This window comes from Haliotis rufescens, unplaced genomic scaffold (genome assembly GCF_023055435.1).
Source record: "Haliotis rufescens isolate VD_foot unplaced genomic scaffold, xgHalRufe1.0.p SCAF_18, whole genome shotgun sequence".
In the NCBI taxonomy this organism is placed as follows: domain Eukaryota; kingdom Metazoa; phylum Mollusca; class Gastropoda; order Lepetellida; family Haliotidae; genus Haliotis; species Haliotis rufescens.
In genome coordinates, this window is record NW_025963868.1 from 3,805,606 (window position 1) to 3,833,233 (window position 27,628).

General features: G+C 37.8%; 1 protein-coding gene across 1 annotated transcript in view; it reads left to right on the top strand.

Moving 5' to 3' along the window:
• The first annotated feature begins 13,473 nt into the window (after nt 1–13,473).
• Nucleotides 13,474–27,628, top strand: part of LOC124123803 — a 192,947-nt gene continuing 178,792 nt past the window's right edge. Inside the window, exons 1-3 of the mRNA XM_048398643.1 lie at nt 13,474–13,670; nt 20,386–20,414; nt 21,344–21,676. Of these exons, the coding sequence (XP_048254600.1) occupies nt 13,474–13,670; nt 20,386–20,414; nt 21,344–21,676 (559 nt within the window). The remainder of the gene's footprint in view (nt 13,671–20,385; nt 20,415–21,343; nt 21,677–27,628) is intronic.

Here is a 27,628-nt window from a genome sequence, read left to right on the forward strand (position 1 = left end):
AGTTTTTGTATTTGGCTGTAATCTGTTTGAATATTGGGTTGGGTTGGGCCCCAGCCCAGTAATTTAGGATGGTTTAGTTACGTCTTAACTATATAGAGGTGGTGCCGGATATGAGATGTAGTGGGTTTAATGAGGTACCGGTTCTGGTACCCAGGGCTGTTTTAAGGGTTTTATACTGGATGGAGTTAAGTTTTTTGTCTAGTTTTTCTGTGATAGAGTGGAGAACCGGAGCGGCATAGTCTATTTAAGGTAGGATAAGTGATTTATATATGTTAAGTTGTGTTTGTTTGTCAGCGCCCCAATCAGAGCCGCCCATGGCTCTCATTAGATCTCTTTGACATGAGGTGACCAAATTATGAATATAGGGGCCCATGTTAGTTGTTGGTCAAAGGCGATTCCCAGAAATTGTGCTTCCTTTTTTATATATAACACGTCCCATTTTAATTCTGGAAACCCAAAAGTCCAGAAACTCTACGCTCTTGCCCAGTCTCGGTTAAAGGTATTTACAAAATTAAACATGCCGTTTTCATGGGAACATACCAAGGAAGAAAAAATATATTGTATCATGTGAAATATACTTTATATTATATCATTACCCATGGGCGAAGTGTGGCCCATGGGTAGGCCCATGGGCAGGCCCATGGGCGAGAATATGTTCCTTTACTTAAAACTCATGTTTTTGTTTCGCAAATACATTTAATGTATTCATTCAAGTATCATGACACAAAATTTAACTCATTTTAACTTAATTCAACGATTTTATAGCGATATTTAAATATTTCGCCCATGGGCGAGAAAAAGGTTTGGCCCATCGGCGAGTATATAATCCTTTACTTAAAACTCATGATTTTGTTTCGCAAATACATTAAATGTATTCATTGAAGTATCATGACACAAAATTTAACTCATTTTAACTTAATTCAACGATTTTATAGCGATATTGAAATATTTCGCCCATGGGCGATAAAAAGGTTTGGCCCATGGGCGAGTATATGTTCCTTTACTTAAAACTCATGTTTTTGTTTCGCAAATACATTAAATGTATTTATTCAAGTGTCATGACACAAATTTTAACTAGTTTTTACTTAATTCAACTATTTTACGGCGTTATTAAAATATTTCGCCCATGTTTTCGTCAGTCCCTTTCAAGCATCAACTAACTGTTTGCAAAGTATATTGTATCATGTGAAATATACTTTATATTATATCATTACATTACTATTTAAAAAGGGCATTTGGTTGGATGTTTCCTTAAGTTCTACAAATTTCACCTGTTTTACATATTGTAGCGATCTTTAATGAACCCAGCCTTACCTCTCGTAACGTTTTGACAGTTTATCATACGAATTCATGTGCGTGTACTTCAATTCATTGGAGTTATTTTCCACAACATTAACACTAGGTATGCAATATACAGGTACGCGTGCGCGTATTGTAATGAAAAAAACTATTCGTCTTTTATTGCATAATGTTTGGCTGAATATCTTACATTCTAACGAAATCTCGAAATAATTATTTAATTACATGCGGTTTCGAACTGACCAGTGGGAATTATGTTTCAATGCGATTGAGGAAAACGTGAGTGAATATTGTGACACCAAAGCAACTTTTAACTGCATTGTCACTTTTGGTATGAAAATGGTAACAGTTCAGAAAAAACAACAGCCTTCTTATGATAATTCTCATTAGTACGTTGTATCTAATTACAGTGTCGGCCTTATTTACAGGTGATTCTACAATACCTGCTCTCGGTCAATTACGATCGACCACACCACGCGTGAATAAACAGTTATGCAGGTGTTGCTGTGGGCAAATACCTAGCCTGAAAATGTTTATTTTTTTAGGATACATGTTTTACAAATGTTCGTTGATATGTGGATATATTAAGCACAAAGACAAAAAAATGTTTATGAAAGATGAATTAGTGCCTTGATATATTCATCGAGATGTGTATCATCGTTTAATGGGGTCATTCAATAAACGTATGTTTGGAGGAGATATCAAATGAGCCGCTCAATATACACAGTGTCGTCCGGTGAACTACCACCCCACCCTGTCCATTAGGGTTATGTAATCGGTACACAAATATATTTGATGCGGTGTCAGTGCGGAAGGAGTTTGAATTACGTCCGCCACTTGCCACAGAAATCCTCAAAGTATAGAAACAATAAACAAGGTCAATCCGTACTAATTACCTAGTGACGCACGTAACAACGACTGTCAATAGGGAAAATGGTGAAAACAAATTGAAATAGATTTTAATAAAACATTATTGTACTAAATAACTCGCAAAAGCGGTGCCTAAAATTGTTTGACCGTGTTATGTGTGTTGTAAACTGACGAATAGCAAGTAATTGTCATGCTGTACGCATGGTTCCATATACAAATTCAGTTATACAACCGGTATGAATCTGAGAACTGAGATACCAAGTACAACCCGCATTCACACACGGAAGCAATATACTTGTGTGTATGCCATCTCCTCTAAAAAATGTATTACTAAAGTATTTGCATTGTAATAAATATAGTAATGATAAAACTTGGTAATTTGGTAGGTCTCCGACAGATATGATTTTCAGTTTTTTTACACCTTTGATTGATACGGATTACGTACCTTGTAGTCTAGTCACTGTCTCTAATGTATCTGCTTGTTAGAAATTTCAAATGTCTTGTTATAGCACTGTTCCTAAAATACGGCATTTTTTTTTATCGGGTATAAATAGTTGATTCGTCTTGTCACGCAGTCATTTTTACTTGATCAAATGATTTCCACAAACAATTACGGCAGAGAGTTTTGTATTTTATTACATTTTTAGAAGATTTTAGAAGATGCTTACATCACTGTATCTCAGAACGTAAAACTGATAACATTCAAACATTAATTAGTACACAGTTAATTGTTTCATATAATTTCCTGCATATTCCTTTTTGAACAAAAAGCCTACATGTATACTGATATCGGTGTCCACTGTTAAAAGGGTATTAGTGCAGTCAGCCATGGTAAATGGAGAGACAATAATAAGGTGATTAATTATAGTTTGTTGCAGAATATGCGGTATAAGTGTAGTCATTGATACATATACACATTACACATATACAGATGAAATACACGATATGATGCAGTGCAAGAACAAATTAAGGTACGGTTTCTATTAAAAATAATTATACGATTTTGGATTTAATTAGCATGTTTAAATTTTCAGGCCAACACGGCTGAGATACAGCATCGGCATACTCAACTGGAGTTGTTTTCTGCCGGTCGTAAGTTCATTGTTTGACTGAGCACACTCGTGTCGGGGTTGCGATATTTTCTCCTCTTTGTTGGCAACCTGCCACCGGTCTGAATTTTGAGAAAGGTCTCAGCATGGGACTGTTAATTACTTCTTAATGATGTCTACAAGCTTACAAACTTGTAGATGTTGGGTGCGGTTAGGACCAAACTTTTTCAGCTCAGAGTGTTAGTGGTCCTGGAACCAATAGTGTCAAACAGGTTCTGCACAAAACTTCCATCAGATTCTACGTTTCAGCAACATTGTCACTGAATTTCAGAACTCTGGCATGATATAATAATCAAGGATTTCGAAGGTGAACGAGGGGAAAGGCAGACGCACGTGGATTTACCCTCAGGTTATTATTGTCTGGAGTTCACATTTTGGGGCATTTCATATACTAATTGAACAGAGTTCACCTGCACATGTCCACTTTAGTGATACAGACTGTAACCAAAAATGCAATGAGCCGTAGCTCTTAATCCCTCATAACAACGGTAACAACAACCAGGGTGAGGACACAGTAAGGTTAAACCGTGTCCAACAGACAATCTGAGGTGGCTATCTCCCATCAAGTCAGCTCTGTTTTTAAGCGCATAGTTATGTTTTTACATATTGAAATAAAATGATTTAAAAAAATTATATTTAACAAACCTACACATTACCAAATACAAAACTTTATAACCCTTTCTAGACTTCGTTCCAATTAACCTGGATCATTCAACTCGCTCGCGAAGGTCGTATGCGACATTAAAGTGAATACGTCTACAGTGTACAAGTAACTTTTAACTGTATCATATATACTCATGATAAGCAATTATTTCCGTTCCTAATTCGAATGAGCACATTCTGAGGCTAAATCTGCAAAAGGACAGATAAATATTTCTTTGTACAATGCAAACGATACAAACGTAGCGGCTGATAATAGAGACAATGATTTAATAATCTGCAATATATCAAGTGTTCTCGTTCAATCTGTTGTACATATTGAAGTGATTGTAAAGTTTCAAGGAGAACTAAAATGTTGTGGTATTATGAATGTATTTAGAATATGAATAGCGAAAAACAGTCACCATATCGGATGTACATGTATAACTTGTCTTCCAACACCACGCTTGTGCCGAGGCCCATGGTCATAAAACTAATCGATCCCATAAAAGGAGCAAATAGTTTCGCAGATACTTCTTGCTATGGTTCACTCCCAATTGTCAGACGACCTAATCATCAGTCAGACCAGTCAAGTGTGACCAGCGTACCTGCCTGGTTTTGGCTCCTAATTACTGAACTTCCCAATACTGTCATACTGTGGGCAGAGTAAGCGGCCTCGTTGAGTGATACAGACTAACCAGATTATGATTGTGTTTGTAAGTTGCGTTTAATCTGTGTCGGGTTGCAGTTGTTTTATTAGTCAAGACTAGGGGTAGTTTTTTCAATGAAACCTGTTAGCCGTTGAGTTTGTTTTGCATTCATTTCATTAAATACGTTGTTAGGTAGAATAATAACACGTTATATGGATTAAACATCTCCCTAATCTGAGTATAATCTCACATGTACTCTAAGTACCGTACTATATTACTTTGCGGAGACACTGAGAATATTTTTTTAGTTGGCATTGTATGCTGTCTGATGACTTTACACAAATCCCTGCATTCAATAGACCCGTGAAGATCTTCAACAAACCATTCTTGGCGTAAGAGGGCGACAGCGCTTGTCGTAAGAAGCGACTACCGGGATCGGGTGGTCAGGCTCGCTGACTTGGTTGATGCATGTCATCGTATCCCATTTGCGTGGATCGATGCACATGATGTCAATCACTGAATGGTCTGGTCCAGACTCGATTATTTACAGACCGCCGTCATACAGCTGACATATTGCTAAGTGTGGCGTTATACAACTAACAAACAAACAAAACACAAAAAGAGAAAGTGTATGAGTACTAAAACTTGCAATAGATATGCGTACCCTGCGTACACACATGAGTCCCATTCGACAGTCTACAACACACGAATAACTGTCAAACAAGTTTGGGTACCCCTTCTGTTCAAGCAAGTTATTTAGTTCGATAATTTTGTATTAAAATCCTTTTCAATTTGTTTTCATCCTTTTTCCCTATTCCATGCATGTTTATGTTGCTACATCTTATTGCTCATGTTTCCAAGTATTGTAAAACACTTTAATGTTTCTCCTTCTTAATCTAACGTTATAACCTTTCCGGTCATTGCCATCATCTAATACACAAGAGATGATACCAAGACATATTTTATTCGGTTTTATGGTCTATGCGGTCTAACAATTGATTTTATTAGTCTTTAAATCTTATGTCTAGTAAATAATTTCACAAACAGGGCTGTTAACTGATATAAGGAATGTGACATCCAGTTGAGGACTGAATACGACGTACGTTAGTCTGGTAACGACATTTCTACAATAATTTTTTGAATAAACCGTTAATACGCCAGTTGTGACAGGGATGATGGTATGGTAGATGTAGCAGACATATTGACAGCCGTTGTTACGCGAGTCACTAGGTTATTAGTACGGCATTGGCCTTGTTGATTGGTACTATACTTTCTGTGGCCACTGGCGGACGTAATTCAAACTCCTTCCACACTGACATCGCACCAAATATATTTGTGTACCGATTACATAACTCTTACTGACAGGGTAGGGTGGTAGTTCACGCGAAACGGACGACACTGTGTATATTGAGCGGCTCCTTTGATATCGCCTCACAACATACTTTTAATGAATGACCAATTAAACGATGATACACATCAGGATCGCGGAGAAAATACAAGCTTCGTTCGCGTTGAATATATATATCAAGGCACAAATTCATCTTTCATAAACTTTTTGTGTCTTGGTGCTTAATATATCCACATATCAACGAAAATATGTAATACATGTATCCACAAAAATATACATGTACAGGCTAGGTATTTGCCCACAGCAACACCTGCATAACTGTTTACTCACGCGTGGTGTGGCAGATTGTAATTTACCGACAACAAGTATTGTAGAATCACCTGTAAATAAGGCCGACACTGTAATTAGACACAACGTACTAATGAGAATATGAGAATTATCATAAGAAGGCTGTTACGTTTTTCTTAACTATTACCATTTTCATACCAAAAGTGACAATGCAGTGAAAAGTTGCTTTAGTGTCACAATATTCACTCACGTTTTCCTCAACCGCATTGAAACATAATTCCTACTGGTCAGTTCGACACTGCTTGTAATTAAATAATTATTTCGAGATTTCGTTAGAATGTAAGATATTCAGCCAAACGTTATGCAATAAAAGACGAATAGTTTCTTTCCAGTAAAATACGCGCACGCGTACCTGTCACGTAATTGCACAGTGGGATGTATCAACGGGTCATAAAATGGGAAATGAAATAGAAACTAACTAAAATTTAATGTTGTACACGCACATGAATTCGTATGATAAACTGCCAAAACGTTTTGAGAGATAAGGCCGGGTTCATTAAAGATGTTGGGTGCGGTTAGGACCAAACTTTTTCAGCTCAGAGTGTTAGTGGTCCTGCAACCCATAGTGTCAAACAGGTTCTGCACAATACGTCCATCAGATTCTACTGTTCAGCAACATTGTCACTGAATTTCAGAACTCTGGCATGATATAATAATCAAGGATTTCGAAGGCAAAACCTTTTCTCGCCCATGGGCGAAATATTTCAATAAATCTGTAAAATAGCTGAATTGAGTACAATTGAGTTTGCGAAACAATAACATAAGTTTTAAGTAAAGAAAAATATTCTCGCCCATGGGCCAAACCCTTTTCTCGCCCATGGGCGAAATATTTCAATATCGCTATAAAATCGTTGAATTAAGTTAAAATGAGTTAAATTTTGTGTCATGATACTTAAATAAATACATTAAATGTATTTCCGAAACAAAAACATGAGTTTTGAGTAAAGGAACATATACTCGCCCATGGGCCAAACCTTTTTCTCGCCCATGGGCGAAATATTTAAATATCGCTATAAAATCGTTGAATTAAGTTAAAATGAGTTAAATTTGTGTCATGATACTTGAATGAATACATTAAATGTATTTGCGAAACAAAAACATGAGTTTTAAGTAAAGGAACATATTCTCGCCCATGGGCCTACCCATGGGCCACACTTCGCCCATGGGCAGGCCCATGGGCGACATTGTCTAAATATTTTTAAACAATTTTTCTTTCATTTTTTCTTCCTTGGTATGTTCCCATGAAAACGGCATGTTTAATTTTGTAAATACCTTTAACCGAGACTGGGAAAAGAGTGTAGAGTTTCTGGACTTTTGGGTTTCCAGAATTAAAATGGGACGTGTTATATGATATTTTGGTTGTTTAGGGTGAGTTTGTGTGTATAATTTGGCATGTGTCTGTTTTTGAATAGTAGGCCGATGGTTTTTTTAGTATTAATTTTGAATCCCCACTAGGTCACTAAGTAGGTGTTGGATTCTTTTTGGATTTCTTTTAGTGAAGTTGACGACGTCCAAAAAGAAATGTCATCAGCAAATTTGGCAGTTGTTATATTTTTAGTTCTGGGCGGAAATATGTCGTCAATCATGAAATTAAAAAGAGTTGGTGATATGATACTTCCCTGTGGGGTGCCGTTTTCTAAACGGTGTGGGTCTGATAGGGTGTTGTTTGTTTTTTCTGTGGTGTTTCTGTCGGTTAAGAAAGAGTGAATGAAATTGAGAATTCTGCCATCTATGGCTTGTTCTTTAAGTTTTTGGATCAGGCCGTTATGCCAAACCATATCAAATGCTTTACTGAAATCACTGAAAATGGCCACAGTGTATTGTTTTTGGGCGAGTGCTGTTTTGACGTCGTGTTCCAAATGTAAAACATGGTCTAAAGTTTGGCGGTTTGCCATTAAGCCACTCTGGTCCTCGTTGGGAGGAAATTTGGAATTTTAATCTATTATTGATGATGGAATCCATGATTTTACAAATATGGGAAGTTAGGTAGATGGGGCGGTAGGAATCCGGTTCTCGCGGGGGCTTGCCTGGTTTTAGAACCGGTACCACGTTTTCCATGATTGGGTGAGGGAGCCAGATGTCCAAATCTGATTAAATAATTGAAAGAGTAATTTTTGAATTTTGAGGGGAAGGTGGTTGAGGATGGTGTAACTGATGTTGTCAGGGCCTGTGGCTGGGGATGTGTTCTTGTTGTTAATTGCAGTTTGAAGTTCGTGGATGTTGACTATTTTGTTTAGTGGCATGTGTGAGATGGGTGATCTGTGTGAGTGGGTGGGGTGGTTTTTTATTGTGTTTTGCATGTTAGGTGTGTGGTTGGCGGAGCTGCTGGTAGCTGAAAAGTGAACAGCCATGGCATTAGCCTTTTCTTTGTCAGTATTTAGGTTAGGAAAAGTGGGGGCTGAGAAAGTTTTGGAGTTACCTTTAATGGCCTTAAGTTTTTTCATGAGAATTTTGGTGTTTTGTTTCCCCATTTTCAAGGTGCTGGTAAAAGTTTCCCAATGTTTTCTTTTGGCTGCTATTATGAGATGCTTGGTTGAGTTTCTAAGGTTTCTAGCCAAGGGGAGTTTGGTTATGTCCCGCTTGGCTTTATTTAATGCTTTTTTCTCATTTTTCTAGATTTTTCTATTTCTGAGCTCCACCAATGCATTGTGTGGCTATTTTGTGTATAGTGTTTGTTAGGTTTGAGTTGAAAATGTCATTGTCAATGTTTTTGATGTGGTAAATATTTATTTGGTTGCAAAGTGTGTTGAATGTTTTCCAGTCAGCCTTATTGAAATTAAATTTGGATTGCTGATGAGTGGTATGGTCTAAAGGAGGGTTATTTGGGGATGGGGTTGGGGATGAATTTGGAATATGGGTAGGGAATGAGACATATATTTTTATGGGCATGTGGTCAATGCCCCAGGTGTCCGAATGTACCTCCCAGCTTAATTTTGAATGGAGTGAGGGTGTGCTAATGGCTAGGTCAACTGCTGTAGGGATTGGAGATGGTTTAGGGGGATTCTAGTAGGTTGATTATCGTTTAAGAAAATGAAATTATTGGTGTCTATCCAATCATAAATTAGTTTGCCAAATTTGTCAGTTAAGTTTTTTGTGCCCCACAGTGGATGTTGGGCATTGAAATAACCTAGAAAAATGGAATCAAGTGAAAACATGTCACCTAGAACAGTCTTGTGTTCCATTTGGTCACTGGGGGTTGTAAGGTTTATGTCTTGAAGACAATGCTATCTTCACCGGTGTGTGTGTGTGTGTGTGTGTGTGTGTGTGTGTGTGTGTGTGTGTGTGTGTGTGTGTGTGTGTGTGTGTGTGTGTGTGTGAGTGAGTGAGTGAGTGAGTGAGTGAGCGAGCGGGTGTCTATACTGTACCATAGTGAGGTAAAAATGAGACAAGTTTTTTATCAATTATGTAAGGTAAACGTTTAATTCAATGAAAAGAATGCCACCATACATGAAGTTTATGCAAAATGTATTGATTCCGGTTGATATCCCTATGCCTTTTCACATGAAGACCTGATCTTTAGTCATTTAGGCTTTATATCTTTCAAGCAAATTATTTCTCAAACACTTCCTCAAAGGTTCCATGATAAAATCAATAACAGTTTGATAGACTGAGTGTAATGTCAGTGGCTTCTTCAACATAACATTTCCTTCTGATTCATACAACTACACTCAGAAGTTATTAATCCAGCATGTGCAACCAAATCTGGATTTGAGAAAGTATGATCCATGATGTTTTACTAACACCTCAAAGTTTTGGGGTAATTTTGAGACAACTAAAAGCAAAATGAATCCTAAATTATATTCCTTCTTGTAAGTGCCATGGGAATGTGAAAAATCGGAACAGAGGAGTTGTCTCTTTAGAATTACATTACCTTCTGGTACAGATCTAGACATAAGCTTGGCGGGCATACAACCTTGCTAAGACGTCCATATTTGGCTATTAATCGATACCAAAACATGTCTGAAGAACTACAACTCGTTCACCCTAACAATGTTTAAGCACGTCATAATCATTAACTGGCTTTAAAAATAACCTTGCCACAGAATGATGCCTTCAAAGCGTTACACACAAAATAATAAGGCTTTGCAAATCTCGCAAAACAATGATACAAACAGTCTTTGCCCATAAGTAAAATGTGTTTAAAAAAAAAGTGAAATCGGTTTAACAAAACATATGGAGCTCAGTTGCACAACTTGTTGAAACATATTTAATCTGAAAATAGTTCCTTGAACAAGGTTTATCAGATATGATAAACTAAGGTTTGGTCAAATAACCCATTAACAAGTGTACCTACACTTGTTGCACCAATAAAACGTATATAACATTCTTTTTTGAACAAAGTATGTCCTCAACATATAACAAGACAGAAGAGGAAGTGCATCTACACTCAAGGAAGCACTAGTGCTGATATGTCATACTGCATTAAACAGTTCCTGTTGTAGTGATATACTTCTACAAATTGCCCACTATATTATGTCTCAGTCACTCAGGCCACATGACCGTATATTGTAACCACATTTGTCACACACTGAACATTTTGTTTTCAGTACAACTCTTTTACAACATTCAAGGGATTCAAGCCTATTCTGTTTCAGAATGATTTGTTTGAGAGCTTCCCTGCCCTTATGAGAAGTAGAGCGAAAATACCATTTAGTTGTATTGTCATTTAACTTTTCAAATCCTTGTTGGCTGAATGTCACCAAATTACCATGTATCTTAAGCATATCTGTGATGTGATATGCCAAAATATGCATATAAGGCGTCACATCTTTGCTTTGGTAAACAAGTCCAAAAGTGGCCACCCACCTTTTACATCTCTCATCAAAAGCTAAAACTTCACTCTGTTCAAAGCTTTCTTCTTGAAGCTGATGATAAATATGTTTCAGTTCACTCCACAACAAAGATATCGACTGTAATTTGGAATGTTGGGGAATGAAATCAGCAAGGATTATGTTCTCTGCAATTTTCCTGTGCTCAGGACCAGTAAAATCTCTAAACCTAAACCTACCAGACTCCCTATCATATCTGAATTGAAAATCAACTCCCAATCCTTTAACAAGATTTTCAAATTTTGATACATTAGAGCACTTGCCTCTGATGTAAATACTGGTGCATCTGGCAATGTTGTCAATTAACCGGAGTTCTGATATCAAATGCTTCACCAGTTGGTCAGAAATACGAAGATAGAGGTGTAATATGTCAAAGAGGGGAGTGTGTTCAAATTTTGTGATTTCTTTCTGGCCAAAACAGTGATCTCCTCTATTGTTCTAGCCCCATGGTTCACGTCAGTCACTGACCACTGCAAAGTAGTATTGTGTCTGTCTGAAGCCGAACATTTACACCACAGACAACTGTGTTTACATGAACAAGACGCAATACCAGAGATCATATTGAGAAATTTCAAATCCCCTCCCAGGTAAAACTTGATTTGAAAGCATACACCAACAAGTTGAATATATTCAAGTCCTTAGCTTCTTCAATAATTTGAGAAAGAGCAGTTGAAACACAATCATAAGTTTCCTTGGCAGAAAATAATGTTAACAGATGGTTTCCCTTTACTGAAGTACACAGCATAGCATCTAGTATTGTGAACCCAAAATTGATAAGAGCTCTCCTTCTCCCAAACTGTGTTCAATCACCTGTAAGTTTCACACGAATAAGTTTTGTTTGTAAAATGTTTTTGGTGTCATGTTTCATTTCAAGAATTTGTGAAACACAGCTAATGAGTCTTTCTTTCAAAGACTGCTGAGGCCCAAAGCTTTGAAATGGTGTGTCATGAAGTAAAACATTTTCGTTGCATTCCTTGATTTTTTAAAGAACCTTTTTGTGAGTTTGGAAGGGTAGGTACTATCGTTGATAGTTCATGGTAAGCCTTGTTTGAAATACCTTCTGAATCTTTCACATAAACAACTTTGTTCAACTCCACATTAGGAGGAATGGTTTCTTTGACCATGTTCTCCTTCCCAGAGCTTGTGGTGAAATAGGTTCAAGCTCATATCTGTCCAAAAATGCTAAAGATTGTTTATAGTCTCTCACAATCATATGTTTCCTTTTATACTGTTGGGATCTTGACACCTCCCCATTAGGAAAACGAAATTCCAATGAGCGTCTATTGGACACACGTGAAAGCAAATTCGGTAAAAGTAAGGATTTGGCCTTTCTAACAGAAGATTTATACTTGTGTAGATAAGACACGCTTTTAACATTTTTGATTTTAATGTTTTTATGTTGTGTTCAGACACAAATACTTTGAAGGAATATTGTTCCTTCTCCCATGCACATTACAGAGTCTTATACTGCTTCCCACCCTTCCGTCTGGTTGTATCATGTTTTGAAACAAGCTTTTCAAATATGAAGCCACTGTAGATGACATTTTGCCATACTCAACAATACTGCAGTCAATCTGATTTTGTCTGCAGACAATAGTTATTATTTCATTGCATATATCTTGTGAAAATGTGTTTTTCACCGGTGTTAATCTCTTAAATTCTTGAAAAAGTGTCAGTTTTGATACACTTACATTAAATACATCTGATATGCCAGTCATTCCTGATCTCCTAGTCATGTTGTAAGTGGCATGATTGAGCAGTATGTAACACAATAGAACAGAGACACAATGGGTGGCCAATTCATACCTAAGTTGTATAAAACAGATACATTCAAAGATTTCTTGAAACAATGTGCAGTAAAAACAATCTTCCTTCAAATGCAAATTATAGCAATACAAGATTTCAAACCTATTTTACCAACATTATCAAATATTTGTTCCCAAAATCTGTCTCAAGTAAGTTACTGTCCAAAATATGTATTTTGTTAAATGTGGGCAGATTTCAACAAGCCGTTGTGAAATGTAAGTGAGTAGATAAAAAAGCTTTCTTGAGTTAGGATTCAGTTGTTCAGTATGCACCGTAAGAGACACATATAATTTCTGTTACCCTTTTCCTTGACAAATTTGAGGAAAAACATTAAACCTCTATGAGCAACCTTGAGCTCATTGTTCAGGGTGTACTCCTCACGCATATTTCGCTCATAGTAACCAAACAAAACTGTTGCCCTATTGACACAAGCAAAATCATTTGCTTTGTTAACAATTCTGTATCACCAATCGTTTCCAAATATGATGTCTGGTCCATGGACATCATTGAACCTGAACTCATGTCTTACATAACTGGACCTTGGTGAAACATTTCGGGCAATATCAGTGAGGGAGATGGTCATATCTGGAGATGCTATTGGTATCCGAATTACAACCTTTGAATCCACCCCTCTGGAAACAGTGAGAATGTCCTTCACCAAGGACAAGACATTAAAAAGAAAAACATCATTCGGGTCACTGCTGATAAGGGATGACCTTGTTACAGTGGCAGATGCCTTCACCCACTGGTCATACTTTGTGGAAAACCCAATGTAGTGGACCTTTACCAAATCAGTTCCATCTGCATCAGTTTTAGAATCAACAATCTTTACATAAAAAAGCTGAGAACATCTCCAACCTTTCTCCTTTGGTGTACTAAATGTCACAGCAAAAAAAATTCGGTTTCCGGTATCCGGATACACCTTCCCCAAACGCGTCCGGGTATCCGGTGGCAGATACCTTGCCGGATACCAGATCCATGGTATCCGGCATGGACACCTCACTGGAAAGTATGCCACCTGGAATCCGTGTATCCGGCATCGGATACCTGACCGGATACCTCAATCTGGGTGTCCTGGGATCCGGCACCAGATACCTCATTCTGAGTTTCCAAAAACATGTCACAATTTGGGGGGTGCATTTTGTTCAATTAAGTGTGAAACGCCTAAAAATATATTGGAAACTAACCATGCAAATTGAACATTGCTGAAGGTATCCGGCAGGTATCCGTATGCATTTTTTCGAGATGTCTTTCTGCTAGTCAATAATGTTAGCCTGGGCATAGCAGATAGCTGTAGTAATATTCTGTGTCATTTTAGTTGTAATTATCCCCTTAAAGTTGAGATCTATGGGCATGCACTTTTGGTGAAAACATTTTTCAAGTTCACATATATTTCAATTTAGATGTTCAGCGTATTAAATGAAAAGCATTCAGTCCTGGTATGGTGGTATCCTTACATTTCATCTTCATATTCCCAGTTGGTTCTAGCCTAGTGGTTGAAGCGTTCGATTCACCACATCGGTACATTGCTTGGTGTCACCCATCATGATATTGTTGGAATTTTGCTTATAAAGTGGCATAACACCATACTCACTCTGACAAAAAAATGAAAGTCATTGGCTATGTGCTCACTTGGGCCTTTGTTCCTGGTGAGATTGATAGTTTTTTTTTGGAACTGTATCAGTACTTGTTACATCTTGACAGACGAGTTTCATTGAAGTTTTAAACAGAATATCATTAACCCAAATGGGTGCATAAGACTAATGGCATCCACAGAAAACCCCTAATAAAGTACCAGTACATAAAAATATCTAAGGTAATTTTTCTACTGACATGGAACTAAAGACTTTGTTCAGTGAGCTGTATTAATTGTAGGAAAACATTCAGGGCATTAGTATATTTGATATATGTTAGCACCTATGTAATGAATGATCAATATCATATTTCTTAAAGAAGCAAAACCAAAATTTTGTAAAGATAAAAAATCTTATTTATTGATTTTATGACATTTCATTGGTTCAGTAACCAGAGGTGTTTGCAAGAACATTCAAAAACAGAAACAGATGCTTCAATGCCATTTTCTAAATAAACAAATAAGTCAAATCTCAGAAGAATTTCAAGGTAGAAGAATATCTAAAGTCAATTGTGTTTGTGCAGTAAACCACAAAAGTCATTCAGATTTGTATAGTCAGCGTCAGTGCACACCACATAAACATAGTCTCACTGCTGTGGTATGATTCCTTTAGACTTGATTAATGTTGTAATAAAACAACCTACAGAATCACACTGATGTGGCATTATTCATTCAGAATCATCACTTTCTGAGGTGAACCTGTTAGTTGTTCTGGGGAGGATTATTCATCATCCGGAGAGACTTGTCTGATCTGGTGTCATTGTGAAATCCAGGTACTTGAAACAGTTTATAACATCTTTAAGAGCTTGTTATTAAAAATATAAGAAACACACATATCATGACAAAGGGTAAAAAGTTGGTTTCTCAATGAGTAAGGTAATGACAATTTATCAAGCAACTGTTAACCAAACCATGTTAACCAGTGTAAAAAAGCCATAGCAAACAGTAAATTTTACAGAAAATAATTGAATAAATGTAATTGATCTTCTGAAAACAATCCCTGTAGTGCCATAAGGCTCACCTGAATTTTTCTCAAATGTTTGCATTACATCAAAATATAAGGAAGGGTAAACAAGGCAATGCAAAATTGCATAAAATAGGTTCTTATACATAAAAACAGAACTACCGTATTTGACGTAATAAGCGCCTCGCTCTAATAAGCGCCCATGGGAATATTTGCTAATATATTGGCTAGTGAACAATCCCAATTAGCACCCTTTCCAATTGATCAATGTATACAAGACTTATTTATTTGCGTATAATACACACTAGTGTGTGATATGCACCCTTAATTATGGGGAATTTAATTCTGGAATAATATATTTGTCGTACATAAACATTTCAGGTTGCCAGAATAAACCACGAAATTTTGAGAGCGCCCTGGGCGCTTATTACGTCGAATATTCATAATTATCAAAACTTTCAATCACACAAGTCATGTAAGTGATCTCAAAATACTATATAATGAGTGAGCAAGTAAGTAAGTGTCACACAGCTTTTAGCAATATTCCAGCAATATATCTGTGGGGACACCAGAAATGGGCTTTTCACACAATACCTGTGTGGGGAACAGAACCGAGTGCTTCGGAGAACGCATTACCCACTAGGCTACCAAATACAAATATCATCTCAAATACAAAAGTAAGTAACATTAGGATTTCATACAACAGATATTTTCGCCAAATATCAAGTCACTATACAACTGATTGAATTACTGATTGGAGGAGCAAATACATTTCAATGTAGCAGCGGAATCAGGCTTAATTTGAATTGGTCGAGGGGGTTGGGGTGGGGGGTGGGGGGGGGGGGGGGGGGGGGGGTGGGGGGGTGCGCACCCCCCTTTTTATTTTGAAAACAATCTTTATTTCTGTATAAATTACAACCAGAGACACTCAATAGATCTTAATTGTGCACCCCCCCTTTTCAAAATACCTGTATCCGCCCATGATTAGTCATGAGTAAAATCATTATCATATTTTTATCATTTATCCTATCTTTAATTAAGATTAACAATAACGGGAAAAACTGCCAAATATATTGGTCAAGTGTTATCATAATTTAAGTAGTTCTATTTGGTTTTGGAACTTTTCAAGGGTAATTGTAAATATATGTGTATTCCTATTTGAATACTCTTTTGATTGTTATAAAGTTACACAGTATTGTGGAATATTCTATGTTATGAGGGCAATGTGTGGAAATTGTGGCTAGTAGACGGTATACGAGGGGACAAGAGTGTGCCTCTCGTATCTCTATCACACATTTCATTACATCAAGACCAGCTTTCTTGTGAATAACATCATCCCTGATTTCCTGCCTTGACCTTTCTCGGAAGCTCAACCACTGTCACCGCTGAGTGCCTATACTATTATCATTGACTTTTGCTGTCACCACTGTATTTTTGTATTTGATATTGACCAGTGCCATCATATTATGTACTTTACTTTTACTGTCATTCAATTTTGTACTGCCACTCTATTGTGTACTGCCATTGTATTTGCTGTGCAGTAATTTGTATTGATTTGTAAACCGAGGTAATTTCATAATACGTTTGTTGTTTGTTCTCCATTTGTTGGTTGCTTGTTGGTTTCACACTAAGTTGTAGTACGCACTGATTCCTGTGTAAACATATTGTTTCAATTTTGGAATCGACACGTAACAACTGGCAATTTAGATAAATATCAAAACAGTGTCATAAGATAATTGAATACATAAATTCAAATACGTAATAATGCATATATATTACATGTATACTCTTCAATAAAAGAAACTTGACACCGTCTTTCAAAATTAAAGATAAAAACAATGAAATAGGACACAGAAACCATAATTAAAACAGCGTTTGAGGATCAATGTACACAATGTTCAAAACATTAATCGTGTCGCACAGACAGACACACGTGCACAATAGAGTTAATGTCACAGGGGCACAGGAAATGTCAGTATCGTTTGTGACCATCACGTGCATCAATTACCGCTTGACACTGACGACCAATAGATGCAATCAAGTTGTGAATAACACGCTGTGGAAGTGCTGCCATTCATGCTGAAGTGCCACAAGAAGCAACAAGAAGTGTTTCGGGTGGTTGAGTCCTGCGCACGCGCCGATCAAACTCGTCCGTCAGATGCTCAATCGGGGACAATTCTGGATGTTGTTGCGCTGTAGAAAGTCCTGACAAACACGTGCAATATGCGGTCGAGCGTTGTCTTGCTGGAATTGCCCAGCGTGAACGTTGAAGTGAGGCAGAAAGTAAGGCTGTAGGATCAAGTCTCTGTAAGGCACGCCTGTCAGGGTACCTGCCACATGCACGAGAGGTGTCCTACCATCGTGATGAATTCCAGCCCATACCATGACACTCCCTCCGCCAAATGGGACAACCTTCTGCACACAGTTGGGGGCGTAACGTTCACCCCGACGTCTGTAGACATGTGTGCGCCCATCAGCACGTGTGAGTAGAAAACGGGACTCATCAGTGAACAGTACATTTCTCAACTTTGCACGTGCCCATCTCAACCTCTGTTGACACCAATGCAGACGGTCTGACAGATGACATGGGTCAATACATGACATCGAACATGTCTTCGAGGAAAAAATGCGGCCTCCCTCAATCTGTTGCGTACTGTTTGATCTGAAATTCTGCGTAGCCCAGGGATCTGTGTGGTTGTAGACGTTGCTGTGGTAGTGCTTTCTCGTAGGTGACGCAACCGGATGTATCGATCTTGTGCTTGGGTTGTCACCCTTGGTCTCCCTGACCTTGGTCTGTCGTCATCTCTGTTGGTGTTGTTGTACTGGGTCCATAATGCGGAGATTATCTGTCTGGATGCGCCAAAGTGCCTGGCCACATCTCGCTGAGTTGCTCCAGCTTGTAATCTGCCAATGGCGTTGTGGCATTCTGTCATCGCGTCTACTGTCGTTATAAGGTCTGTGTGAACGCCTGTTGATGTGGTTTGTATACCCCTTTAGCAGGGGTGCATGCATGCATAAATGCAGGATCCTGTGCTGCACGTTTTTTATCCACCCGGCATATAATGCGGGGGGATATAGCGATCAGCCAGTCTGTCTGTCCGTCCGTCTGTCCGTCTGTCCGTCTGTCCGTCTGTCCGCCCGTAATCATTTAATTTTTCGGGGCAGAATTCCAAAACCATTCACTTTATTTTATCGAAACTTGGCAAATCTATCAGGCACATACTGAAGTGGTGCCATTTGATATTTTGGGATTTTTCTAATTTTTATTTTTAAAAATTTTAATGGAATGAAGTTGGACATAGACTCAATTGGGAAGGGGTTCGTTTCCGGGGCAGAATTCGAAAACCATTCAGTGTATTTGATCGAAACTTGGCAAATCTTTCAGGCAGATACAGAAGTGGTGCCTTTTGATATTTTAGGGATTTTTCTAATTTTTATTTTTTTTAAATTTTAATGGAATGAAGTTGGACATAGACTCCATTGGGGATGGGGTTCGTTTGCGGGGCAGAATTCGGAAACCATTCAGTGTATTTGATCGAAACTTGGCAAATCTATCAGGCACATACTGAAGTGGTGCCTTTATATATTTTGGGATTTTTCTAATTATTATTTTTTTAAATTTTTATGGAATGAAGTTGGACATAGACTCAATTGGGGATGGGGTTCGTTTCCTGGGCAGAATTTCCAAAACCATTCAGTGTATTTGATCGAAACTTGGCAAAGCTATCAGGCACATACCGAAGTGGTGCCTTTTGATAATTTTTGTTTTACGAATTTTTCTTTTTTACAAATTTTATGGAAAGAAGTTGGACCTAGACTCCATTGTGGAACGGGTTCGTTTCCGGGCCAGAATTCGAAAACCATTCAGTGGGTAAACAATGTATGCTTCTTAAAGAACATTCAACTGTTGACTCATTACATAGAGAATTGCACATTTACTAGTGGTAACTTTACATACAGCTGCCGGGAGGATATGTCACCTTTCTGGTGACTCTTGTTTACAGCCGGTTGCGTTTGGATGAATCTGTAAAATTGATCCCTTAATGCTACCTTTATGTGGTTTGGATGTTTCCGCGAAATATGGAAACATCTTCCTTCTGTTTGACTAATTCTAATCACATTTCATTTAATGATTTTGGATATTTTGAGAAAAGTGGTTTTACATCTATGTCAGGTTTCTTTTTTTGAAGAGTATATATCACTAACTTGTATGAACGATCGTAGTGATCAACTTGAAATCCACGCAAGGGATGATTGTGGTCACTCAATACGTTGAGGTGTAATGGTTGGTGTGCATGTGAAATGCTGAGTTCTAGGATGTCTAGACTGGAACAATCAGGTGTAAGGTGACTTAAACAAAGAAACAACAGAAAACATTCCAGAATGACCCAGCCTACCTATCATACACCACAACTAATTATTGTTGAAGCTAAGGCTTAAATAAAGAGTCGATTAAAAAAAGCACATAGGTTAAGTTTCTGTTGAAAAAAGCATTGCAGAGTACAACAGCTGTAAATGTTTACTACATTAAAATACAGAGAGTGCCTGTATATACAACACTGCCACATGTACATGTACTGCAAATGTACAGTAGAACATGGATATAACAAGCTATAAGTGAACTGAGAAATCCGTTCGTTATATACGTTTTCGCTCGGAAACGACCGCCATCTTGGCTAAAGCATAACACAATACACATACACGTTTATACACGTTTCCTCCCGCAATGATACAACTTCAAAACATTTTGATATATTCCAATCTCATGTTATTTTAGTTGCAGCTGTCACGATATATATTCAAAATTATAAGAACCATAAACGTAGCACTTTGGTAGAGGTGATTGCTATTGCCGGATATTTTTATGTATTAGCAATTATTGTTTTACAGACAAGATTGGTCCAAATTTACATGGACAGGTAAGATTAGCATGTAAATTTAACAAGGTCGAATCGTCACCAGTGATTGTGCTGATTCGCCGCTGATTGCGTACAGCCAATTATCAGTGACACTTGACACTGAGTGAGATTTCTCAGTTCGCTATACACGTCACGAATTAGTGGTAGATGGGCCTTGTCGGTGATCAGATATCAGTTTGCCTAATCCGTAAGTTCGCTGTAGAGTGTTCGTTATGTACGTACATTTTATATGATAATATATAGGAGATTAATCAGGGATTTATTAAGTTCTTTGCATCCGTTTGTTCGCTCTATCCGTGTTCGTTATATCCATGTTCTACTGTAGTCTTATTCACGTACCGCCCCCGTGGTCTAGTGGTAGAGCGTCCGCCCGGAGAGCGGAAGGTCCGGGGTTCAATCCCCGGCCGCGTCATACCAAAAGACGTTAAAAGATGGTACTTGTTGTTACCCTGTCTGGCGCTCGGCATTAAGGGGCTAAAACAAGGACTGGTCGGCTCGGAGTCTGTATACTGTGTCTGAGTGGGGTATTCATGTTAAACTGGGGCATGGTATCTCAGTGAGCTAGCACTATAAATCGGCATCAGTCCGGACTAGTACAAGCAGCCACTCAAACATCGCTATATAAGTGCAATAATCTTGGACGCGACGTTAAACCCCATTTCACCTCACCTCACCTCTTATCCACGTGTTTGTGACTATGTCTTTTATGTAAGCTCTGACATTTTTGTTAGTTTATATGATGTTTTTCAGTAGTCAGTTGGATGTTACATGTATACAAGGTACACTGCTAGAGCATTGACCTTACTTAATGTGATATTTTGCGTTCGCTGTTGCAAACAAACTTTCATCAATAAGTCACACTCTTCGTTTAATAAGTGATACATGCAAGTCTACCTCTGTCAAGCTTTCATAAATCTTCTCTCTTCCAGTGCCGACAACTGAACATGTCAGGGTCGGCAGCTATGCCACGTTGTCATGGACTCTCCCGGAACCTGGGACCAGGGAGTTCAGTGTCTGTAAAAGTGAGACAAAGACATGCCTTCTTCACGTCACAGACCACAATGATGTCAGAGCTGCCAGTGACAAGTTCACATCTAGAGTGAGATTCATTGGAAACGTGTCATCATCGGGAACTGGTTTGTTTAGATTCGTGCTCTCTGATGTAAGTTGGGAAGACGAAGGTCATTACAAGTGTTACAGAGGTTCACCTGGATCAGGGGGACCAATCATCCCTGACTGTGGACAGAAGCTGGTAGTGCAGGGTAAGTTATATTGAATAGTATTGAGAAAGTTCCGTCTACTATCTGATACGTATCCGTTGCCTACGAAATGCCTGAAATATAACTTTGATATTCATACTGTTTGATAATCTTGACATCTTGATTAGCTTTCTCACAATGTATGTGTTGGTTGACATTTTAGAAACTGTTAAATACCACGACTAACACTTATATGGATATATTTTGGATTTATTGGAAATGTAGTTCCAATGTACATGTGGTGTTGTTCAAATAGAGACAACCTTCTGCATAGTTCTGACACTGTTATTGCATGTGTTTACTTTTCGTTGGTCAACTATCGTTGCCAATATAATTGCTACACCCTGAATGTTTGTGCTTGTAAATGTCACTTATGTCTGCTCTACAACAATGAAATACGTCATGATAAGGATTTAGAAAGGTAAAATAATCCACAATCATAACTTTTCTTGAATTTGCTTGTAATACTGACATGTCAGTTAAACTTCTTACCTCAGTATTTCTGTTTCATTCAGAAATTTCGTAAATGAGATCCATGAAATCAAGTTATATACACATTCACACCGACTGCTGTCATTGGGTAAAACAAACAACAAGAGGACAGTCATTACTCTTTAATGCTTTAATGCATTTTGAACAATTCTGAACCACGAGATAGTTATGGTTTAATGTAAAAAACATTTCAAGAAATTCTCCTTATTCCAGTCTGTGGAATTATACCTCTTTTCATATGACATGAAAACCCTGCCAGCATAAACAGCAGAGGTGTATCCGTAAAACAAGTAAATACTTCTGTGCATTCCTTAATTATCGAATACAGATCCTGCAGCACAGCGACAGGGCAACTGCTACTCTTATCAGATCATTCCATGGCAGCAAGTCGCAAGCCATGGAAGTCAGCCTGTCTCTACCTGTCAGTTGTCAACTTCAAGTGATTTTAAAATGCTTTTTTTCGTATGTAACAACATGACTGCAGCACGTAAAACACAACCTCTTGTGATGCTTTTTATCAACCGGGCCCACTGCACAGATCATCCTTAGTTACCATCGACCATAGGTGCTTACAATCCACTTTACAAAATACATGCCTGGGTCATATTCCACTTGCACAAACTGATCTTTGCGCTGTTGTAAGACAGTTTGGATTTTAAATCGCGATCTTGCCTCAGATTGAAACCTTCAACAGTGAACATATGATTACCTTTAATTTGATTTCTGTCTTGAAGTGGCTGCAAAAGCGCATAGCCTGCTGCATATATCTACAGTGGAACCAGTTAGGTGCCTTCCATCACACCTTGCATCTTGTTTTAACAAAGCTTTAAAAAAATCAAAGGAAAAGATTACAAGGAAGATTGACTATACTTTCTTCTTTCTTTCTTCCTTTCATCCTGGATCGACACTTTCAAGATTTAAGTATTATGGTTTTGTAACAGTAGCAAGATATATACCCCAACCATGTTTTATGAAACTGTTGAAATAAGAAAGAACACCTCAATAAAGTTGGCTCTAGATTTAGTAACTGTTCAGCATTCTAGAAGTTATGGAGTACATATTTAAAAAAAACATCATAATACTTATGTCACTAAGCTAAATAATGAAAAAATGGTATGAGAGTATCGTAATGTAATAACATAAATATTATGGAAATTAACATAAACAATATACAATAACAGCAATATGTTCTCATAACCTAACATGAAACCGACTGGTGGTTTTTATTAGAATTACCTGTCCCTGCCAGAGCCAGCTGCACATTGACAGGGAGTTTCCAAGTCCAACTAGGGGTTATAATCAAGCTACCCAAAGCCAACATTATCACAAGTTGTTCAAAAAGGTACTAGGGGGGCTGATCGATAAAGGGGCGATATTAGACATGAGTAGGTATCCTTCTACAACCACGAGACCTCAATCAAGTCGGCCATTTCAGGTGACATATCCTGCTTTTAGGAGGCAATCCAGTATAGGGGGTAGGCTAAGAACTTCTGGGGACGTGCTCGTGTTTTATACTATAACGACGATTCCAACGACTGTACAATATTTTAATGATCTTATTTTTGGAGACATTGAACTAAATCACAGGGAACTGACTCGACAAATTGGCAGTACTGGACGAAGAAGGAGATTTTCTAAGGCACTAAAATAACAACTGGTGTTTACCGACCAGAGAGTGTTTTATGATAAAAAACATTGACTATTAATTTCTTCTCTCATTTTCCAATGTAATTCACTTCAAATTTCTTCTCTTTTTCTTAACTGCTAAGAAAAACGTTAACATTATCACAAGGTAATGAGCCTGCTGAATGTTACCCTGTGAGATCTGTCTCGTCTATCACGAATATGATGCTATCTACAGGTTCAGCCATTTCCAATTTCCTCCACTAGTTATTGGATACTTTTAGGAAAATAATCCCCTTCTCCCTTAACCCCCCCTTTCATGCACGCAAAATATAAAACATATACTTATTGAGATCTTTATATAATTCATACAATAAACTAATGTTCATTCAGTAAGATATTGATGGTTGTGAGGAACAGTCGCTTTGAATATTTATGATTTAACACACAAATTTATGTACAGATTGACAGATTAAAATAATATGAATATCAACACTTGCCAAGTTCACCAATATGTCACCAATTGGAAGTTGTCACAGATTATTATCATCAGTTATAGGTTTTACTTTGACTTTATAGTCAGTATATATAAACCATATTCTATTCTATTCCATTCCATTTTATTCTATTCTATAATAGAGTATTATAGAGTATTATTATTTTATAGAGTATTATATTATATTATAGAGTATTATATTGTATTATATTATAGAGTATTATAGAGTATAGTAGATTTATAGGTATAAATTTTGATTATAAATCATAAATGATTTATGTATATATGTAAATACGGATACATAAAATATAATACTAGAACCTATGGCTTGTGTTACAGAGGGAGAAATATTAAGGCCTAATATAATAGTAATGTATAGCTTTGTTAGAGTTAAACCATAGCAGGATATAGTATTATAAACGGTTAGGCTATTTGTTAGCATAAGGGGCCTGGTAAATGTAGGAAAACAGAAGTAAAGTCTAGCCTTAACAGGGACACGACGTCGATCTTTTTGAAGCATTGTTTTCACACAACAGCCGATAATCCCTCAGCTTACTCTGCTATACTCGCGAGAGAAGTTCCTGCTCTTGTGACCTACTGCGAGAGTAGGCTTCCTTCCCGGTGTAGGAGGCTGAAATGACTCCACAGGCTCAGACAACTCTAGAGTTATTTGAGCCTAGGCTCAGATGACTCCCCTCAGGCCTAAACGACTCACCCGTCGTAGGCTCATATAACTCCCTAGGCTCAAATGACTCCCCCATTTGTTTTCAACTATACATATGTTTTGACCCTCATACTGCAACAGTCTGTGAATGTCGTGCACAAATAATATATTTCCGATGATACAGTACAGTATTTTCGATGGTTGCACCCCATTTAGTTTACAGATTGTAAAATTACCAGATTTTTTGCATAAAAAGATTTTATGTGATAAATTTGAAGGACATTATCAAGTCATTTCATTTAAACTGTTTACATACAGTTACACATCAGCAACCTTTTTTCTGACATAATAGCTGGATATGATGTAATATTGACGTTTTACTGCTGTACTTGTTTAACTTATGAAAAATTTGTATTCATTATTCTGTTTGATTTACTTTGTATTTCAAATAATACTGCACCTGATGTTTGATTGTAATGTCTGTAATATTTTTAAGAGAGATAACTAATTGTCACCTTGACCTGTTTGACAATCTTATTTCTGCATGTAAAATGTTCATATGCATGCACGATCATTATGTAACAAAATTAATGGAAATCTACACTACATTTCAAAAGTAACTTCCCCTGTATCGCGAAACTATTTCGCGATACGTTCGTGAAAGTGCCGTGAAAGTATCGCGAAAGTGACTCGAAAATGGCGCGATAATACCGCGAAAGTGGCTAGAAAATGGCGCGAAAGTCGCGCGTAAATGGCGTGAAGTTTCGCGTTAGTGGCGCAAAAGTGCCGCGATAGTGCCGTGAAAGTGGCGCGAAAGTGGCGCGAAAGTGGCGCGATAGTGCCGTGAAAGTGGCGCGATAGTGCCGCAAAAGTGGCGCGATAGTGCCGTTAAAGTGGCGCGATAGTATCGCGATAGTGCCGCAAAAGGGGGTAATAGTGCCGCAAAAGTGGCGCCATATTGGTACACTACATGTACATGTACACCTCAGAAATGCTGTCGCGTGTTACTTCCACATGTATATAGGATGCGAAGATACATGTACATGTACATGTACATGTATATTCATTCTAACCTGGAGCTATATTAAGCGTGTTCCTCTGGTTATATTTAGAGAGGTGTGGGTGGTTACGTCCACTAACAGTACACTGCTTTACATGGATGTTCTTAAAAAGTGTATTTTTCGTGTATGAGAACGTAATTCCCAATGGTGCCTGAATACACTGTTTTTTCTAGATTCACCCAGATTTTGGTTCTCGGTTCATCTGATTCATACAACTAAGGATTTACGTTCTGAAATGCTGAGTGTTAACAGCGGCCATCACAGTCTCTGTTTCATTTCATTCAAGATTCAGGATAAACCACATTTCGGTTTGATGTGCCTATGAAGCTTATACTTCTGATATTGGGGTCTTTAAGTTTCCTTAAAACGAAATAAAAATCAGATGATACACGGATGATACATACATATGCAAGGAAGAGAATTTATGGATGACAACTTCTTTAATATTAGGAACACATTGTTTCGGAGTAATATTCCTCGAGTGAAGGAATAAGTATACACCCCGAAACGCTGTGTTCCCGATAATATACAATGTAGATGTTTCCCTTATGTGTTTCACTTCTAAATGCTTTTCAAAGTCATCATACATACATGGTTTTAAAATTATGGGTCAAATACTGCGTTGTTTATCTGTTCAACATAGTGGTAAGTTGTAAATGAGTTTCTGCACGTTAATCACTTGGTTTGTGCAAAGGATGATGCATGTACATGTATACAAATGTCGAGTGTTTGCAATCAGAGCTAGGTAACTGTGGTTGTGATTGGATGAATTCTTTATTCTCTAGACATTCGAGGGTAGATCGGACCGAAGCATTAATCACAATGAACAATATACTCAGAATATCTACTCCAATAAAAAAGCAACCCACGGTTTATTGTGTAACTTATAGCGAGACAACTCGGATAATTAATTACATTGTCTACTCACAATGCTAAGCAGGTGCACGAAATAACAGGACCACTTATATAACATCACAAACGAGGATGATGAAACCCACCTTCCAGCAAATTGTATTCATAATGCCTATCAAAGAGACGCTTGTATATTGGAGTAGGGTAGATTCAGCTGTGCACAGAATTGAATCACAGCGTTAACCAATGGCATTTAAGACGTCCTTACACTTAAGAACACATGTAATGCTCATTAGGACAGAAGCGCAACAGATATGAACGATATCGACAGGATTGTGCGAGGATCAAGGATTCCCAGCTATTTGCGACACAAGATAATACTTCTTCGTCAACAACATCTCACATATCCTGTGATACAAGCGAGATTGCTACAAGAAGATATGTGGAAAGTCTCAATAAAATCACTTCAGATGACCTCCAGAAGATACAAGGAAACCGGTCGTGTTAGTGACAGGGCAAGGAGCGGCAGACCTCGCATCTTGACGGATTCTGACATCAGCTACATAGACGGCGTTATGCACTCAGATGACGAAACGTCCTCTCCTGAGTTACAACGTCTGCTTGAAAGTAAAAAGGGTAAATCTGTTTCAACGGTTACAATTTGTCGTGAACGGAACAGACTCGGCTGGGTTCAGAAACAGACTCGATACTGTCAACTCATTCGCCAACCGAACCGAGTGAAACGAAAACACTTTTGTGAGCAGGTC